The following is a 21,439-nucleotide window of genomic DNA, read 5'->3' on the forward strand; positions in this document are numbered from 1 at the left end:
CCTCATCCTGTATTCATGGATAGTAAACCCTGCATTCATAGATAATGCCTAGATGAACACTAACAAAGGTCAGATGGCCACAATTCTATAATGGTGGGAACCAAATTAATCAGGTTGTCGTGCATAGAGAATATGGATGAGGAGGTTCATTTTTGCTGAGCCTCTTTTGTGTTTTAACTCTTAAAACATCATCCTGAATAGGAATTAATATCCCCACTTGAGAGGTGCGAAGATTGCAGCTCTGGGAGATTAACATACCTACCCAGGACCATCTTGGTAACTGGCAGAGCTGGGATGAAGCTCACGTCAGAATGCCCAAAGCCCGCGCCTTCCCTGCCACACCTTGCTTTCTCTCTAGTTCTCTGTAGACCGTATTCACAGTGTTGATGTTTAGAAATCATACCTCTTAGGAAGTAACCTCAGAAACTGCAGAACATTCGTAATTCTGCTACATGTCATACCCCACCAAAGACTGAAAGTGCCTTTCTAAAATAACAAACTGGACAGATCATTTACTATCGTGACAAATAGCTGGCTAAAGCATCGACTTATGGACAGCAAGGCACTGGAGATCTCAGCCCCCGAAGACATCAGTGCTCCAATCAGCACCGACCTCTCAGTACAGAGACCACTCATATAACCAGCAAACACCAGAGGTGCCTGGTTTGCTCTGAACTAGTAACCTGAAGTCCTGTCAATCAATTACTTATTGTTTCTACTTTGCCTACTTCCAAAAAGAATCCAAAGTGTCCTACTCAGAACAAAGACTGCAACAGAAAATAAATAAATGATAGGTTTGTGGGATGTGGGGGGTGGTGAGGAGATAAGATAATAAATCTATTCTAAAACTTGAATTAACATAGATTTTATCTGGTGGGATCTGACAAGATCTTGGATTAATTTACTTTGTTAGACATAGAAATAGTATGAAAAACTGAGAGGCTAAAAAGGTTTAAAAGGATAATGTGTAAGAAAGTTGTCTAGCAACTTTCTCCGAGATACTACAAAGATAAACACTAGGAAAAAAGGTCCCTTCTGCGTTAGTGAGGTTGAATTAATAAGATCTTACTACTAGTATAATAAACCGATTGTCTATGGAGTCAGCCTCTGTCTCTCTCTCTCGACATTATTAACATGTCAGGCATTGCCACGGTATATGGAGGGAGCCCTAACGCACCGCTTCCCTTTTTGAAAAGCAGAAGTCCGGTTATTAATGTACAAGACTTTATCCACCGAGGACTGAGGGGCTCTATGTAAATGACATTCATACTTTGTTCACTCGAATAAGAGTACAAATTTAGAAAATGTTTTAATGGGAATCTTTTAGAATAGATTGTGCTTTGTCTCACACAGATATTAAACATAGTTTAATCTTTTCTGGATGCACCAGGGTCGCGAAGGCAGCGGGCCAAGGTCATTGGGCTTGAAGTCAGACAGACCTGGGTTTGAAATTTTGCCTTTTCTGGTGTTAGAAATTGGGAACACTATTTGGCTAGCTGGGCATCCTTAAATAAGGTATGAGGAAGTCCTTCCTTTGTTTTGTGAACTACAGGAGAAAAAAGGTTCTTTGTGAAGTAGTACTTTGTGTTTTTTTTTATGTGAAAAAGTGACGAAGGCCCTGAAAAGACTCGAGGTTTTTAAAAATATTAAGTTCCCTAGAGCATTTCAGGCTGTGATACCTTGCTTTTTAATGATAGCTAAATATTTCATGTGCTATTAATATTTCATTACATACTTTTCATTTTTTTCACCTCCAAACGACTACTTTAAATTATTTTTCTGAATTACTAAAAATATTTGTAGTGTATCTTGATATCAACGTTTTGAGAATGCGAAGTTACAATGTCAGCCCATGGGAGTGGGGATATTTGCATTTACAGAAACAATTTTATTCTCCCTATTAAGAATTTTCCTATTGCTTACAATAAGAATGAAGAATCTGGATTTTTGAAACATTATTTTATAGTGAATGAAAACCAGTTGCTTACTTAAATGAAGGAAAATAAATGTTTCTTGGACTCTTAGATAGTGACTTTTTTTTCTTTTTCTTTTTTTAGTCTATCTCCCCGAATATCAATGAGGAACTCAATCTTAGGAGTTTGCTGACACTGACTAATCGGAAGATCAGGAGCATTGTTTACTGGGAAATGTGTTAGAAGTACATGCCTTTATTCTCCAGGGGACATGGAAGATATGTAGACAAGGCGTTCAGGACCGGTAGAAGGTTTCCAGGAAAGGGAGGCCATCATCTTTCCTTTAGTTAAGCTTTTGTAAAATAGCACATTAAAAAAGACTTGGTTTCATGTGCACAGACATTCTAAAACAGTTCAATGTCTACATCTACTATTTGCAGCAGTTCCATTTGTATCATAAGAGCCCAATTTTGCTGTTTCTAATTATTTTGGAATAAACTGTCAAAAATATTTAGGTTTATCAACCTAACAATTGTCTGTCTGGTCTCGGAGAGATTAGAGAGTAAAATGTTTTGTGACTAGGAGTATGGAATTCATTTTCTTATCAAACATAGAAACATTATGGCCAGAGTGTATCCTGACAAGTATATATTAGGTATATAAGCAACGGGTTTAAGGACCTCCCGGTCATTTGCAGAAAGACAATCCTTTTATTGTGCTGGCAAAAATGCCTTTGGTTTCCTGCCATTAAACCTAAGTGCCAGTGGAGGTTTGCGCAGAGTTGACAAAGCTTTATACAATATGCTCTTTAACAGAATAATACTTATACCTGGAAGAGTAATTTTTATTTCCCAAGGAGATGAAAAATTATGTTTCTTCACTATATGTGAGAAACATACATTATTATCTCCTCCTGGCCAGATGTAGATTTTTCTATCTACTTTACACATTTTGCCTATTTCTTGCCTACTGAGTCACTTCCACCAATGGTGGGGCGGGGGTGGGGGAAGCCCAGAAGACCCCTACTAATTTCTTCTAAATTGAATGGTAGTTTCACGGAGAAGTTTTCCTTTAATTTATATGATCAGATTGTGTTAAGTAGAACCAGACTCCGGGGCTAAACATTTCCATATGCTATAGAGGCCTAGGACTGTTCCTGAAAGGAGACACCATTCTGACCTCAGATATTACCTGCTGCTTCCAGAAATGGCTGCAATCCACCCTGATTTTACCCTCTCCCAGGCTCCAGGGTCATGTGTAAGCACACGGAGGGGATGCTGCCCCCTGGCACTTCCTGTTGCCTGGAAGGACTCTTCCCTCTGCCACACTCCGGGACTCCAGTGGCTACCAGACTTTTCCCCACTCACTGCCACTTGCCTTCATCCTCTGCATATGGGATGAAGAATTAGACAAATGCAGGCAAGAAAGGCAGAGTTAAATTCTGGCCATCTGGTGCCCGGGTTAGAACCACTCTGAGCCTTGGTGGAATCTACAGATGCTTTACAACTCACCCCTTGGCGATAGGACATTTTGGTGCCTCTAACCTTCCCCTCTTCACTTTATGCTCCAGAAGTTTGTGAAACCTTAATGAGTCATGAAGAATCCTAATTTCAAATCCAAAGAATCCAAAGTGATGATAACAACAATTAATAACTGATATCTGAATAAAGGTTAGTATTTGACAATGGATAAAGATTGGTATACCTTCCCTTCCTCAGGGCTTTGTTGACATAAATTGTGAACGTCGTCTTCTCTTACTAATTTTCCAGGCCAGGAAGTCAGTCCTTTGATTTGGCCCCAGACCAAGTCGCCAACATTGAACGTCCTTGGCCTATAATGTATCAGCTCGTTTGAAGAGGGGGAGTCTGGATTCCGTAGGTCATCTTCACTACTAATGCTTTTAGCGTCTGAAGGGCTAGGCACACACCCATTAATGCTTTTGGCATTAAAGTCTCCATTGTAATGGATGTAGTCTTTGACCAGAGAACTTTCCAAACTATTTGAGGAGCTTGGTGACTGCTCCCCTAGGACCAGGTCTTGCTTTGTGGTGCTCAGCAGCTCTCCAAAGCCACGACTCTGCCGAGGTCTGTTCCCATTGATGTGTGCACATCTTTCCACAGTGTTCTCTAGTCTCTCCTTAAAACTCATCATAGTTCTTTTGTAGTTATTATACCTGAAATTTTCCTCCAGAATTTTATCCCCCTGACAGTTTCTTGGTGGTAACAGTATTGGGTGCTGTTCCCCAGGCAGAAATGGCAGTGTAGAGACATTGTTGGGCCTTTCGTGACAAGGACTACTGTGAATATGGCCTGGATGATCTAAAAATTCCTCACACTTCCACCTGTTTCGCTCCCCTCCAGGGCTCTGCTCCCCATCCCACTGTTTTTTAGATGCGTGGCAACTTGCTGACTTGAAATATTCAAACCCATCTCCTTCGTGTGAGTTTTTCCCATGGTCCGGATTTCTGGGCAGCCGAGGCCCTCTTGCATTCCTCAGCCTACCATCGTGATCGACACTGCCCATGTTCCGCCCATGAATGACTGCACTGACAGCACTGGGGAGACTTAATGGGTCACCAATCGAAGCAGTGAAGGCACTCATGGCACTCAGAGCTGGAATGGGGCTGATCTGAGTTGTACTGTTGACTGCTGTGGTGATGACAACCTGCATTCCTTTGCTGGCAGCATCAACAACTGCCTTGTAGATGGCATCTACGGAAGCATCACCTTGGCCACCCACAACGAGGCCGTCCTTCACCTGCTGACCAAGAGATGGGTCCATCCTCGGTTGCAGCTCACAAGCTGTATCTTGGAAAGGTGGAAGTGTAGTGTTCGGATTCTCAGGAAGCGCTGTGAGCCCCGGCTGAGTGCTTATTCTTTTGTTTAGGACAGCTGCGTCTTCCTGCATTCTCACCTTAAAGAAATAGACGGGAAGCAGTGAGAGAGAGAGAAAAATAAATTTAAAGACCTCAAAGAGAAAGACATAATTTTAAGATCTACCAGAAGACAAACAAATATAATGGGGAAGAAAAATGACTCGAAAGTGAAATAAAAAGTTACTCTGTATAGGAAAGCTTATGTTTTGATTATATTTGGGTACTATTTCTTTGGTTAAAATCATTCAACAGATTTATTTTTAATCATTATTACTAAACATCCTCTAGAAAAATTAAAGTTGAGGCTATTGGACAAAATATGTTTTCAGGTGATGACTTCAAGTATTTAGTATCATTATAGGTTTTGCAACTTGGGATTCAAAGAGAGAAGCAAGCCAGTCACCAACACTGCTCAAATTACAAAGGGAACCAGATTTTGAAAAAGATTTCTACTGAACTAAGTGAAATACGTTATAAGATAAAACAAACAAACAAAAAAACACACACATACTCCTTTCTTAACAACAAGATATTTCTAATACACCACTAAAATTTTAAAGTCTAATTTTCAACCTTACCAGGCATCAGCTGAGTGACACTCCTGTGCTATCACCAGTGACAATGGCTCCTTATAGAAGTGATTCTCAGTTGGGAAGAGGTGAAGGGAGGGAATGCCATCAGGGAAGAATATTAATGCTCAGGACAAGAAGGATGGGTGCAGTTTGGAAAAAGTCTCTGAGGTTACTCTAACTTCACCAACCCCATCTAAGAATTGCTGCTCCAGATCTTTGATGCTTGGGATGTCACCCCCACGTCCCTGATCACTCCCTTCCGGTCTTCCCATCCTTCCCCACTAAACCAGAACCTGGGAGCACCAGCACATCAATGACTCTCTTGCCACTTTCCCCTGGTCTACACCTACCCGATAAAATCCCAGTCCTGAATCAATTCAACTGCCAGCCTCATCTATATCTACAGCGAGGGTGCTGAGTCTGTGATGCTTCACCGCTATTCAAATCTTCACCCACTTCCACAAGCTGGCTGTTGTACCGTCTCTGGCATCATTCTTAGTAGATGGCCTTACTTAACACAGAAAATGGAGTTCATAGGTTAAGAATTCTCACAATTCTTATACTTCGCTCCTCCCTGGCTTCTGGCGGCACATACTTCTGTGCAACTTTGTGTCCCAAATCCTGTCCTGCTTCCCAGGGTCAGAGGGGCCCCTTCTGCTCTCTGAGAGCGAGTTCTCCATTTGTGCTTTCGATCCTACTCCCTCCTCAGGGATCTTGCCTTACCTATTATCCCTCATCCTCTTTACGTTCCATCTCTTCCACATTAAAAAAATTAAATTTACTGGTTAATAAAATTATTTATATTTCATATGTACAATTCTAAAATACATCATCTGTCTATTGTATTGTGTGTTCACCACTCCAAGTCATTTATCCCCCCCTTTATCTATCCTCTTCTACTCCCCCCTCCACCACCGCCCTTTCCCTCTGGTAACTATCATCTCTTCTTCTTTTTTGGTTTCTTTCCTTTAGCATACAACTATGTGCATGGCTTCCATATTACAAAGTTTGCAATCAACCTATGCCTGCCTTGAGGCACTACCCTGTTTTTCGTATGCTCTTTATCGCTCAGTTTTTTAAAGTTTTTCATCTACATTCTTTAATTCCCAACCGTTTTCATCCTTTCATCCATTGCATTCTGGCTCATGCTCCCACTACTCCACCCAAACTGCGTTCCATCAAGTCACTGGTGATGCTCTCACTGCTAACTCTAATGGCTCCTCTGCAAGCTTCATCTGCTTGTTTTCTCAGTGACATGGTCGAACACTTACTCTTCCTTTCTAAATTATTGTATTACATAAAATGTAAATGAATATTTCCACATTGTCCAAAAAGGCAAAAGTTTTCTTTATCATTATGCCCCACCTAAATCTGTACTTTGCCATCCTACTGCAATCCAATTTCCTTTCTTAGAAGTACTAGTAATCAATGCTGGAGAGCATCCTTGCAGACACCTATTTTTAATACATTCAAGTGTGTAGGTGGATATCTAATCTTTCTTCCTCCTTTCCTCCCTCCTTTCCTTCTTTCTAACTTTCATATAAATGGTATTGTATTTTACTTTTCTTCTGCAATACTAGAGTATTGGAGTCTTGCAATCTTGTGGACCTTAACATATCAGATTATATAAGTCTAGCTAATTTTTAAAAAAATATTTTTATTGATTTCAAAGAGGAAAGGAGAGGGAGAGAGAGATAGAAACATCAATGATGAGAGAGAATCATTGATTGGCTGCCTCCTGCCTGCTCCACACTGGGGCCTGAGCCTGCAACCTGAGCAGGAATCGAACCGTGACTAGGAATCAAACCATGACTTTCTGGTTCATAGATCACTGCTCAACCACTGAGCAACACCAGCTGGGCAAGTCTAGCTAATTTTTTAAAATACTAGATAGATGGATCTACCATACCATATTTAACCATGTCCCTACTGATGGATGTTTAAGTAGTTGTAATGAACATTCTGAATTGTGCCCTTTTGTTCACATCAAAGACTTCTTTAACATAGACACATAGAAGTTAAATTTCTGGGTCAAAGGTCATGTGTATTTAAAAACCTGATAAACCAAAGTTACTCTACAAAAGGACTGTATCAGCATCTAATCAGACCAACAATATATCTGACATATAACAATATGTCATTATCCCACACCACTGTCAGCAAGTTATCATCAATTTGATGGACATATTAGTGTTGTAATTTATATAACTGATTATTCTTTTCATGTTTATTAATAATTTATCTTTTATTTTCTGTGAATTGATATCTATTGCTCATTTTTCTAATCAATTATCTTTATTCTAATATGTAGGAGCTCTTTTTATATTACAGATATCAGATATTTGCTATAGTTATGCAATATTTTCTTCCAGGTTATCACTTGTCTTTCACTTTATTTAGAATACACTTAGTCATACAGATTTTAAAGGTTTATGTATTCAATTTTGTTACTTTTTTTTTACTACTTTGTTTTGTGTCTTCTGAAAGAGCCTTTCCTACCCCCAAATTATAAAAACATCCTATGTTTCGTCTTATACTTATTTAGTGTTACTCTTTCCATCTAGCTCCTAAATCCATCAGGAATTTATTCAGTTTATCTAACTAAGAAGAAGACCAAGTGGCTGAAGCCAGGGAGAGAGTAGTGAGAGCTGGGGCTGAGAGTGAGGCAGGCAAGGCAGGCATGTTAAGGATATGGATTTTAATCATGAGAGCAATGGGATAAACCCTCAAAAGTGTGTAAGAGGGCACCAAGATCAGTTTTCACTAATAGCTCTAAAAGGACCACTGAGATGCTTCAGACAAAATAAAATAACCTTCACACAAAAGACTAGAATGTTTAACAATATTCATTATAGAGAAATTACAGTAAGTAGAGGTGGAAGGGCATATACTAGTAACTTCCTTCTTTTGTCTCTTTGCCCAAATTAAGTGTTTAAAAAAACGTAGACATTGGTTTCTACTAAAGTAACCCAGGGAAGGAGAGTACCTGAAAGTTCTGAAACAGGCAAGCCATGGGGTTATTGTTAGCTGGGCAGGGCATTGTGGGCTGTCCTTGGAATGCCTGGAGGCTCGGGTACCCCTGAAGAATCTGCTGCTGCTGCTGATTTGGAGGAAACATCTGATTGTTGTTTAACAGCGACTGTAGATGAGTCAGTTGATGATTATTCAAAGTATTGTTTATTGAGGACATGTCACCTATAGTTTGGAAAACATAAAATGTAAGTCAATGTGATTCTTTGGCAATCCTATGCCTGTCTTTGTACCCAACGATTCCTGAAACAAAAACTAAAAACTAGACGTACATGATAAATTTTTTTCTCTCCTTTTCTCCTCAAAGTCTTACTAAGTGGTAAGGAAAGAGTATTTTACTATTTAATTTTATATTTCATAATTAGTTTTTTGATTTTATGTCATGAGAGGTGAGTCTTTCTCTATCCATTAGCCAGTCCTTACATTGAGCTTCAGTGTTAAAAATTCCTTGAAACTATTTTTATTAAAGCACCTACAATTAAAGGTAGAAATTAGTCCTAACCTGTTTTAGCAATCATAAGAATTTGATCAGATGATTAAAATAAGTGTATCTGATCAGGCCTTGTTTACAAAGTTTAGTTCTCAAGTCACAATCATCACCAATTACCACCAAATAAAATTGGATTTGATATGGAAATATGTATTTTGTTTTTAAGTGAAAGGTTGGTCACCTAATATTAAAATTGTGAAGAAAGTGAACAATACAAAATGAAATCATTATCATAATCATTAAAAAATATTATATGATTAGATAGGATTAGCTAATAACTAAATTTATATTCAAAATTCAAAATAGACTTGTTTTGAAATTACACTGAAGTTGTTTTGAAGATGATGTCATAGGAATTGTTCTGTAACTTGAAATATATAAATCTAGTATGCTTTTTTAGATTACTTAACTGCATTGAGTTCAATGACAAATAGAACTAATTAAATTATATTATAAAGGTGTCCATAGATCTGGAAACATATATTTTATTGTATACATTGAACATTCCCTTGATAATATCAAGTATATTTGCTGATGCTTCCAGACTTTATGGAAACCATCTCTGTACTTTATATTATAGTCACCTGCATCAATCAGTTGAATATACTTGACATTATTATCTAACATTTTTGTGACATTATAATTTACATGAAGAATTTTGTTTTTAAGCCACAAAACTTTTAAAGAATAATACTGTCTGAGGAAATCTAGCAATAGCTATTGGGGCTATTTCCTTGAACTTGGACACATTTTAACTTTGAATGTTTTTAATTCTGTTTATTGAGGGGTCACCTGAAAAAACACTTCCTGACACTGTTTCCATCCACGGTGCAGCTGCTCATACTAACCCTGTGATGCCACACCAACTAAAATTCAAGTAAAAGTTATTTTTAAGGTGTACCTGTGCCTTATTATTTGAAAAATAAGACTCTACTTGGCTTAAGAGGATGATGGATAGGTTAGCGTTAGGTGGCATCAGAATTAGAAGATAAGAGAAAGCAGGTTAAATTGACATTTAGTATTGCTAGGATAGGGGAGAAGAAAAAAGTCATTTTCATGTTTGTATAACGATGGTGGTGTGTGGGTGTTATTATATTTAGTTCCTTAAGCAAGCTGTGACAGAACAAAAACATTTTTAAAAATAGTGTGACAAAATGGAGTCTTTAAAAATGAGAAATTAGAATTAGAAAAACGTTTCGTTTGTAAAAATTTGTGAAAAATTTTAACTTACCAAGCAGACCTGTCCCCAGTAGAGGGTTAAGTAGCTGTGGCACCACAGAGTTACTGTTGAGTTTAGCTGGACCAGGTGTGTTCCCAGCACTATTAGATATAGTCAGCAATGTTTCTGCCATTGACACCACTGCTGTCCCACCAAGTGTTGAGACAGTCAGTGCTGCCACTGCTGATGATGTAGTGGTTGTGGTAGTGGTTGCCTGGGAGGAAGTTGCTATGGAAACCTCTGGATGATTAGCGGTGTTGGCGGATGCCGAGTTCAGGACACCTCCCAACAGCTGGGGATTCAAGGCCATTAATCCTGAGGCCCCAGCGACAGCTGGGAGGAACAGGGGGTTAGCAGTAGTGTCACCGCCTGCAAAGCTGGGTAAAGGGTTCCCCGGGGGGCTGGTTAAAAGGGTCTCAGCTCGGCCGCTCTCTGACTGATTGCTTGGCAAGTGGTCTGGTGGGGCTGTCATCTGTGTTAATGAGGGCAAAGGGGCATTTTGCTGCTGGAAAAGATCTGAGATGGTCAGATTGAAAGATGGCAGGGGAAGCATGGCAGCTGCGTGGGCTTGGTTCTGAAGCAGGGCCGCTAAGAGCTGAAAGTGGACAGGCTGCAGTCCCTGCCCATCCACGTCACCGGAGAGGAAAGCTAACGCAGCGTTTACATTCGGGTGGAGAAAACCTAAGGGGTGGAGGTTGATCTCAGACTTGCCTTCTCCCGCTGAAGGCTGGAGGATATTTAATAGATTCTGGTTTAGGAGATGCTGTTGATTCACTGGCAAAGAGAGAGGCAGAGAACTGAGGAGGCTGGGGTTCAAGGGGTGTGGAAGATGGCTGTTGGAAGTGCTGTTGGGTGGAAAAGGAAGGCCGTGCTCCTGGCCAACGAAAGGAAAGTCACTGGCGACGGGCAGCTGACTCTGCAGTGGGTTTCCGGCCGCGGTGGTGACGATGACGCCGTCCTGGAGGACAGATGTTGTCTTCGTGATGGCAGGGTGGCTGGTGCCAGCGATGGCCATGGAGGATGAGGGTCCTGAACCGCCTGAAATGGACACAACACCAAACAAAAACGCCACGCGTCAATTGTGGATGTGAAGGCAGACAACCCCATGACAATACACTGAGATCCATTTCAACTAATTCATTACCTGTCACCTTTACTGATTTTAATCAGAGATGATATCCCACCTGTTAATGACACAAGTTTCCTAACCCACTTCGAAAAATAAATTTATTGGAGAAGTTTAGGTTACTAAGAAATAGCTTGTTTTTCACCGCTGGACAGAGTGAAGGTGGAGGAATTTCTGTAGTAGGTCATTCATTTGGGTTAGATAAAAGCAACAAGCCTTCATTTAAAAAAATATTTTTCCTTTTAAAAAAGTTTTTATTTGTAATACTAGTACTTGCTTTAAGTAAAAAAACAAAGTAGAATATGCATGAGCATATAAAACAGAAAATAAAAAGTACTTATAACTATTTTAATATTTTAATGTATAGTTTTCTGGACTTTACCCACCTGTATTTGTATATATGTATACACACACACACACACACACACACAGATATACACATATATACATGTGTTACATATTTTAACACACAGCTGTGATATTTTGATTGTTTACAATCTTTTACATGGTAGGCAGCACTAAAAGCATTAACTCATCTTTGTCAATATACTAAATTACTTTCTAAAGATAAAGTCTTAAAAGTGGAATTCCAGGAACAGAAGAGTTTACATATATTTAAAGCTTTGAATACTTCCTGTCAAACTGCCCTCCAGCAAAGTTGATCAATATACATTCAATTTCCATTTCTATAAACAGTGCGTGGTAGTGCTCATTCTTACCAACATTATGTTTTATTATTTTTAAATCTTTGCTACTCTGATAGCATAAAGGTACTTTGCACTCATTATTCCTTAAGTCAGACAAGTCTTCATCCAAACAGCATTTTTAATCTTGAAAGTCTTATGCAAGAGATGAAAATTCAGGAAGTTTAATATTTAAAAATATAAAATTTGGTTGCTTAATTGTTTTCAATCCAAGCTGCACAATAGAATTCCCTGGATAACTTGAAAAGAAGAAAAAAAAACAATGCCTTGGGCCCTATTCCAGACCAGTTGAAAACCCATCTCGGCGGCACCCCCAGCCTGAGCAGTAGCATTTTTTCAAATCACCCCTGGAGATCCCGATGCACATGGGGTGGGGTGAGGAGAGTGAGAATCACATCTGTTGAAAAGCAACCTGTAATCATTTTTTCATAAAAGGTTTTCCCCTAAAGAGATGCACTGTTTTATGTGATACACGCATTTGGCAAAATTTATTATTACAAGCATATGCATTTAATTTCCTATTAAAACATAAACATGTATATAGTATAATAAACAATACCACTGTCACTGAAAACCTAAAATAATTCAAAAATTTTACTGCTGTAATATGCCATCATAAAACATTTTACATTTGACCAAGTAACCATGGAGGCCTCGTCCAAACACATAAAAATGTTTCCATAGTTATAATAGTACAAATACAATTTTATCATCTTCCTGCTTTCTCCTAACAAAATAACACAAGAATTTTTCCTTTATGATATATAGATTTTGTATTAATATTTTAAACCATGTAGCATATGGATTGACCATTTCATGTAAAACATTCTGATACATTTTGACATTCTGATTTTTTCATTATTATGTATAACACAGGGATGAACATCTTATTGCATATGATACTTTCCTACCTTTGAATTTGTCCTTAGGAAAAATTCTATCATTGGCATGATTGTTATGAGAATCAAAAATAGGGACATGAAAGGCTTGTGATATGTAAAAATCTATACAAAATAAAAGGAGTTATCGTCATCATTACTACTGGCATTAGTATATGTAGTTAGTAGTGGTGATGTGGCAATAGCAGTTAGTATATCCAACACATCAGCATATCCAACACTCCTTACAGAAGGTCCCTATAGCACGACTTTGTAATTTTTCCCAGCTGTCATGTCTTTCTTTTTTAAAGCTCTCAGTGTTTCATTTAAAGAATAAGATTTCAAAATGCCCACTGTTTAAAAATATATAAATATTTATAAAATATTATCATAAAATAATGAGTATGTTCACAAAGAGTGGGGTCAGAGCATATCAAATGCTGATATAGGCATATGGCATACAATTCTTTAAATATTAATTCAGATTTGTAATAAAACAATCAACATCTTAAACATTTCATTGCCACTTAAATCTTGCTGCTATTTCCGTAAATAGGTACTGTGCTTTATTTGCATATGGAAACCATCTTTTTAAACAAGTGAATAAAAACTCTTATTTATTGGTAATCACTATCCGAGGTCTTCTCCCCTATTTGCTAAATAATAATGACTTATTTAAATGTACAGATCACCATTCAGAGCACATTTTCAAAATATTCCAGCATGTAGGTGACAAGGCTTTGTAGAAGAAGGATTTCCGTAGAGGTTATTCTTTTTAATCTTTGTTTTCCAAGAGAAACATTTATATTTAAGATTCAAGAAAGTAGCACTTTGGGGACATTATTCTAAAAGACTCCATCTAAATAGTATTGAAGAATGACAATAAAGAAATGTAGTTACTTTGGGTGTATTTTCACATTACAAACAAGATGATGGTGAAGAGAACAACCTTCTCAATAGTATGTGGATCAAAGGCCATTTTTTTACTTTCTCTAATTTTCAACCAATCAGTGCAACAAACAGGTATCCTCTTCTGAACAAAAGGATAGAAATGATTATACAGAAACAAAAACCAGGCATAAAAATCACAAAACACTCTGCGCTTTCCTGCAGGAACTCGGTTCAGCAGTCTTGAGCACACAAACCTCCCTGTCTCTCTTTTTCTTCTTTCAAAGACACATTGTTGAGAGCTTATTATGAACCAGGAACTAATGTTCTTTTCATATAGCCAGTGTAACTGTAATAGCTAAGAGCTATAATAGATATATAACAGGAAGGCAATTGTAAAACTGAAGGTGTTAGGGAAAACGAAGCAAGTGGTAATATTTGATCTGGGATTTGAGAGTGGAAAAGGAGAGAAAGGGCTTCTAAGTAAAAGGAAAGTAATTAAAAAACAAGACAAGGAGGTAATAAAATGCATGGAGAGTAATGGATTCTTATATATCTTCGAGCAAATAAATATGACTGAAAATATTATATGCTGCTTTCCCAGACACACTGGCCCTGCCACCCATAGTTAAACATGTGCCTTAGACAAGAGGTAATGAAATTTGAAATAATCTTTCTAAACCATTAAAGGCAAGGACCACTTCTTATTTTCTTCTGCATTCCAAGACCTAACACAGTCTCACACATGGTTGGCATTCAGAAAATGTTTCTTGTTTGAATTAATCTCTTAAGAAGTTCAGAAAACTTGCACTAATTTTCTAGAAATCAGATCACTTGCATTTGATAGCGTGTGTGTGTGTGTGTGTGTGTGTGTGCACGCGCGCGCGCGCGTGCGTGGCATGTGTGTATGTGGAGAAAGGGAGAGGATACCACCCATTGGTGGAGAAAGTAATAACCTGACTCTCCCGATGCCAGGAGATGAGATGTTGGAAAGGAGATGGCTGGAAGATGCCAAGCTACTTTAGAAGGCTCCCAGGTGGTCTAGGGAGTTAAAATCTCCCTAGAGAGGAAGAGTCCTCACAAAGTCCTCAGTTCCTAAGGTCACTCATTAATGCTTGGGATCATTCAGAGGACCCTGGATTTTTATAGCTGGAGATAAATTGGAGGTTGCTTATTTCTGAACCACTTAGGTAATCTTGAATAGGCACTCTCTGGTGAACCTACATCACAGTTCTGCATTAAATCCTTGTCTGTTGAAGCATTTGGGAAAACAATGTTTTTCTTCTTTCCTTTTTCCATTTCCTTGTCTCTTTCTTTTCTTTTTACTCTTTTCTTTCCTCTTCCTGCCTTCTTTCCTGGCCTGCCTGGCTGTCCACCTTTACTTAGTTTGCAGCCAAAATGTTTCATGCTTAATCTAATGAAATGAACAGTTAGAGAGTTTTTGAAAAAGCAAACTATTCATTAACCATTTAGCAGTTAAATAATCAAAAGGCAGCTGGGAGCCTGGAAAAAATAAGTCGGAGAAGTCCTTTAATTGGAAAAAGTGATCATTTCATACCAGCCAGCAGTACCATGAACTGGCATAGTTGTTCTCTTTGTTGCTTTTGAAGAAGAGAGAAGACATATAAAGCTACCCAAATAAATTTCCTGGTGCGAGATCATGTGCCTCGATCCCCAATCAAAGGGTGAGAGTCTAGCACAACGAGGAAAGGACTTGCCCAGTTGGGTTGATTTCCAAATATAAACAGTACGCTTTGCACACACATATAGTTTCTCTCTGTGTGTGTGTATATACAGAAATAGCATCAGCAAAATTTTTCAAAGAAATTTTTAAGGCTGTTTTCCTACTACTACTAATTTTCATTCTTGAGTTTTATTTGCCTCATTAAAAATGCTTTTCAAAACAAAGGTACTGTCTACCTCTTTAGATTTATCTTCTGTGTCACCAATATTCTTTGAGAAAAGTCATTGTTCATATTATGCTAAATTTTTTAAAGGCTGGATCTTAACACATTGTGGACCAGTAGTTATATTGCTTGCTTTACCCAGTGGCCAGATAAGTTTCTATTGAACGAGTACAAAAAATGTTTTACATAAATGTTAAAGGCACGCTTTAAAATTAAATACCAATTGCAGTTTGAAGTTATTTATTACATGTTCTTACAAGCTAATATCTTTTTAAAGTATGATACTTTGTAAAACAGTGTAATCTGAAGTGAGAATTCTCGTGATCCGTCCGCAATGTGTTAAGTATTAATATTGTACATGTCTTTGTATGTGTACAGAATAGAGCACTAAGCTCACACCAAATAGAACAATAAGTTGTTTTTAAAATTTCATACCATTTTAATCTCCAATTTTGAATAAATAGTATTTCATGTTAGAAAACGCTTTCTAAATTGATATGCCCACATGTTGATTTTTGTCCATAAAATTCAAGAAATGAGTTATACAGAAGAAACTCCTTCACCATTTAACCTTTATCATTTGGCAAATGTACTTCAACTACATGCCTTCAATGGCAATCCCTAGTAAAAATGAATGCTTCTAGAGATGAGAGAAAATATCATGCCCTAGTGAGTCAATAAATATAATCCATCTTTCCATACAGTGGAAATAGTACACTTTTCTCCTCTATATTTAAAGGATTGATTTAACAATAACTCTATGAGAAGTCTCTATCTTCCAACAAGACATTATTTTCCAAAGCCTTAGTAATGTCACGATAATAAGTATTTACAAAAATGTATCACTCTATGCTTGTGGTTTGTGATGTAAATTCCTAGCATTCCTTTATCAGAAGTAGGCAGGAAGTCCTAGGGACTACAGATGTTCCTCAACTTACAATGGTGTTACTAGTACATCCCAATAAACCCATGGGAAGTTGAAAATATCATAGATCAAAATGCATTTAATACACAACCTACTGAATATCACTGCCTAGCCTAGCTTACTGAAATGTGCTCAGAACACTTAGATTAGCTCATAGTTGGGCAAAATTACCTCACATAAGGCCCATTTTACAATAGTGTTGAATACCTCACATATCTTATTGAATGCAGTATCAAAAAAATACTGGTAACACAGTACACTGTAGAGTTCTGGTTGTTTATCCTTATGGACTCCTGAAAGCCGGGGCTCCCTGCTGCTGGCTGCTCCACATCACAGAGCGAGCACCATACTGCATATTGCTAGCCCAGGAAAAGGTCAAAATTAAAAGTACACTTTCCACTGAACGCGTGTTGCTTTTGCATCATTGCAAAGTCAAAAAATCTTAAGTTGAACCATCATAAGTTAGAACCATTTAGTGTCTATTTGTTCTCCACAAAGAAGGGAGGGGTGGACCCCAAAACAAAAGCACTTAGAAGAGGGGGAAGGAAGGAATGTCAGTCTCTTGCTTGGTAGGATTTCTAGTGTATGGATATGCTAGAGTAACATTCAAAATGCATCATCAATATTCCAATTGGAAGTTTTCTTTCCTTATTTTAATGAGGTGTTTCTAGATTAATACAGTTAATTTGTACCCTTTCATTGCATACTATGTTATGTGTAGTGCTAAAATAGTGTTTAGCACCTACTCGGTGCTCAATAAATATTTGCTGAGTTTATTACCCCATGAATAGTCTGAGACAGTGTTTAGGCCAATTTGGGGCTGCAAAATCAATTTAGTATGCCCCAACCATAAATAAATAGAAAAGAGCGCATTGCATAACTAGGGTATTATTTTTGTGGAAACTGCTTCTGTTAACATTGGAGTGCTGGGTCAAGTTCTGTGAGTGGGTGATCATTTCAGTGAATCATGATTTTTAAAAGAAAAGAAATACAACAAAATAGGATAAAAAAGAATATATCAGAGTGCATCACATGTAATAAGTGTGTTTTTTCCAGGAAAATTTTATTTGTTATACATTAAAGATATATCTCCAGTGGATAGTAAGGCAAATTAGTTTTTTACCGTGGGAAGAAGTAAAAAACAAAAGTTTGACAAACACTGTATTCAGCTCAGGCCTCAGAGATGCTCAACTCCGTGGGGATGCTCTATGGAGCAGTGCTCCAGGAAGCACATCTATCAGACTACAGTGCGAGAGGCGTCCCTGTGGCGTGGGCAGCGCCAGAGCCCGCTCAGGGTGTCTGTGATAAACACTCTCTTAGACCTGTACCTGTGGGTCTTGGGTAGACTTCCAACCTTCCCTGGACTAGCTCCACCCCAGGAGTATTTCAGCTACTCCATCAGAATTCTGTCATCCAATTCCATTTTTTAATCTGTGAAAAGGTGAGTTGTCACTTTGCATTTGCAAGAAGTATAATTCTTAGAAAAGGATGTTTACTCTCCTCTTTGCTTGGTTGGCATTAACGTTGTCTGATAGAAGTTCCTGGAAGATAAGAACTTAATGATTTGATTTATCTCGTACCACTTAGACATGGTACTAAATGATATCTATTTTGATGACACCATGGGGACATTTTTGATTGTTATTTTTAATGAGTCAAATTTTTGTAGAGTTAACATCACTGCTTATAATTTGGGATTTTCAGAGGCTGCTTCACTGTTTTCAGACCACTTGATTTTAGTAAATAGTAGCTTAGGCATTACTCTTGGACTGAAGAATTTCTAGTGGCTTTATAAGTGAGCTTAGTGTACTGCAATGGAATACAATTCTCCCAATTTACACACTAGGACAGTTTATTTCTTGAAAGGTACAGAATAGATCATTGGATTAGTGAACATCTCACCCCGCTCTGAGTTCTGTTATCTCCTTTGATTACACAGACTCAAGGTCTAAAGTAAAACACGTTTTTAGCTCCTTGTTTTGCACACAAGGAAACGTTAAGCTTGGGATATGTAAGCAAAACAAGTGGTGTAACCCTGATAGTAGGAAACCTTCTTAAGCAGCAAGACATTGTCTATTGTAACAGTATCTTCCAACAAAGAAGAAATGGCTCATTTTGCAAAAAAATTAACCAAGAGAATAGACATAGATTATCATCGCACAATCAAGAATTTAATATAGTTTTGGTATTTGGTTAAAAAACAAGAGGGCAACTTTTAACCTAGAAGCCTTGTGCATGATGATAAAATCTAGGCTTTTAAACATTTGGGTGGAAATACTTTCAATAGAAACTAATGTATGTTCAGTCATGACCTTGGGAAGGCCTCTGGCATTCTTCACTCTACATTAGTCTATGTAAGATTAGAAGATTATTTCTACACAAACTTCCCATATCTTGAGAGCTCTAACTCAGAGTATAATCTCCCTTGAACATTTTTATCCCAAAATTTTTTGTACCTGTAACATGTAGGAAATGACAATTTACCTTTATTTTCGGTCTGGCATGTTCTGAGGATAAATAAATACATAGAACAACAACAAAAACACAAGCTTATTACTTTGCAGTCTTTTACCAAGAGTGTCCTTTTGTGGCTCTATTTCATTTCCTTATACCTACCATACCATAGCAATGGTTATACTGAGTTTCAATCAAATGCATTTTGTGCTGAAATAAAACACGTCTTTTCCAGAGTTTAAAAAAAAAAAATATATATATATCCATAAACATATATTTATTTGTATTCTTGTTATAGTCAATTTTTATCTTTAAGAGTTAAGGCAAATAAATGTTTGTTATCTTCTCTTCTGGTACAAACTCATACTCTGCTCATTCAGAGAATTTATTTTCATGTGTTCAGAAGAGTTTATTTCATGATTTTATTAGGGGAAAATAAGAGAACATAAAAAGCATTTTAAAGTAAAAAAGTTGTATTTAATGACCTTATCATATTGGATAAAGTAAGGTTCAGTTAAGTTAGTTAGCAGAGTAGTCTAAATCATTTTGTTTCTTTGAAAATTGGAAAAAACCCACAGGGCCATGGAAAGGATGGGTTGGTTGTAATGTGGGTACTGACGGAGCTAAGTCCCCGCAGAGGCCCGGGGGCTGGGCGCTGAGGGACTAAGTCCCCGCAGAGGCCCGGGGGGCTGGGCGCTGAGGGACTAAGTCCCCGCAGAGGCCCGGGTGGCTGGGCGCTGAGGGACTAAGTCCCCGTAGAGGCCCGGGTTCTTGGCATGTGTGTTTCTGTTCTAAGGTCAGCAGGCGGGCAGGAGGCAGAGGCCCGGAGAAATGAAATTTGAGTTAAGGGCACTTGATTTTGGATTCCTCTCTAAACCAAACCACCACAAAACATGCTGAAACCTGTCTCTCTTCATAAATTGAAAGTTACTTTCAAAGGTCAACGACCGAGGGCTCTCTGAACAGCCTGCCTTCAGCAGTTTGAGTGTTTGCACTGAGATCAGGAACTTTGGAGGTTGGTGGTCAGATCCACAGCTTTGCTTTGCCACCTCCTACTGGCCAGTTTCTAGATCTGTCATGTGGAAATATTAACCTTACTTAAAATCTGATATCTAAAAAGCTAACAGAAACCTGTAAACTTTACAATGCAAATGTTTAGAGAGCTTTAATGGAAAGGCAATTTCAAAACTCCCAATAGAACCAATAAAGCCTTGTAGTCTAAGTTTCACAAAACGTTTTCTAAGCATTTCATATCTTTTATCTGACTTTTAAAATTATCTTTGTCTCCAATTCCCATACTTGAGTGTGTCCCATAGAATTCACTTATAGGCCAAAAAAACCCAAAAAACCCTGTACTTGGGTTGTTCATAATAGAAAAAACTCTTTAAAAGAAGATTTAGAAAATGAATTACCAATATTATGAAGCATTTTGAAAGCAAGTGATTTTTTTGTCTTAATAGATGTCTTAATGCAATATTTTTGAGCTATTGCTTTGGAAAGAGGAAAAAGGGCACCGGATTGCACAGGAGGCCACTTGAGCTCTGTCCAGGCTCTGTTACCGTGGAGCAGAGAGGGCCCGTGTTACCTTAGTCCCTTACCTCACTGTGTATCTCACTGGGAATGACAAGACTAGTACATGCATAGTCGCCTCCTTTAAAAGTCTAATTACATGTTATCCACTAGGAAACCCATTCTTATCTGAGTCAGATGATATCAATTCATTAAAATAAAGGTCACCAAATTCAATTAGCAAATGAAGGGCAGTTCTCTTGATATTTTGCACAATTTGCCAGCATTGACACAAACATTCTAATCGTTGTACACTATAATATTAGAGTCCAAAGAGAGAAGGCAAAAATAACCGACTTTTGTCTAAAAGTGTATCAAAAGTTTAAAAACGTGGCTTGTAACATGCTTCAATTCATTATCTGTTGGATATTTTTTAAGATGTTGAAAGTGAAAAGAGTTTTTTTAACCACTGTTTCAGTTGAAGAACTTATGCAGCTGAGAAGAAAATGGATTATAGAATTAGATGAACCTGAGTTCAAATCTGAATTCAGTTATATATGATCTTGGACACTTAAGTTCTCTGACACTCAATTTACTCATCTAGAAAATGGGGTCAATGATGCCTTATACTTTGGAAAACTGCCTATGTCAGAAATAATCTAGGAAAATCACCTGGTACATAATAGGTGCTCAATAATAGCTATAAGTAACATTTTAAGAATAAAAGTGTTTTCACCTAATATCTAACTGGTATGTTAGGAATATCCAGCAAAACTTACAGAGATAATTGTGACCGTCATCTGCTGTCTGACTATGAATGAATGCCCAGCCTGGGTGCTTAGTTGATGGATGAACAAAGTCAGTGTAAAAAAATATTTAGTCTAAGCAGTTACAGTGACAGAACATTCAGTGACAGTTCACTATATATCAAAAAGAAAAACAGCATTAG

General features: G+C 37.8%; 1 protein-coding gene across 6 annotated transcripts in view; it reads right to left on the minus strand.

Annotated features, from left to right (window-relative positions):
- MBD5 (methyl-CpG binding domain protein 5) overlaps positions 1 to 21,439 on the minus strand; it is a 410,559-nt gene that overhangs the window by 22,986 nt on the left and 366,134 nt on the right. For 5 of the 6 annotated variants that reach the window (XR_013814139.1, XM_079783240.1, XM_079783239.1 and 2 more), the window contains 3 exons: positions 10,112 to 11,137; positions 8,347 to 8,555; positions 3,618 to 4,826 (listed from right to left, as the gene is read on the minus strand). Coding sequence is in view for 5 of the 6 variants with exons in the window: in XM_079783240.1 (XP_079639366.1) it covers positions 3,618 to 4,826; positions 8,347 to 8,555; positions 10,112 to 11,137 (2,444 nt within the window). In the remaining variant the exon portion in view is untranslated. The remainder of the gene's footprint in view (positions 1 to 3,617; positions 4,827 to 8,346; positions 8,556 to 10,111; positions 11,138 to 21,439) is intronic. The other variant, XM_079783243.1, reaches the window with a different exon arrangement.

This window comes from Cnephaeus nilssonii (assembly GCF_951640355.1).
Source record: "Cnephaeus nilssonii genome assembly, chromosome: 10".
Lineage (NCBI taxonomy): Eukaryota > Metazoa > Chordata > Mammalia > Chiroptera > Vespertilionidae > Cnephaeus > Cnephaeus nilssonii.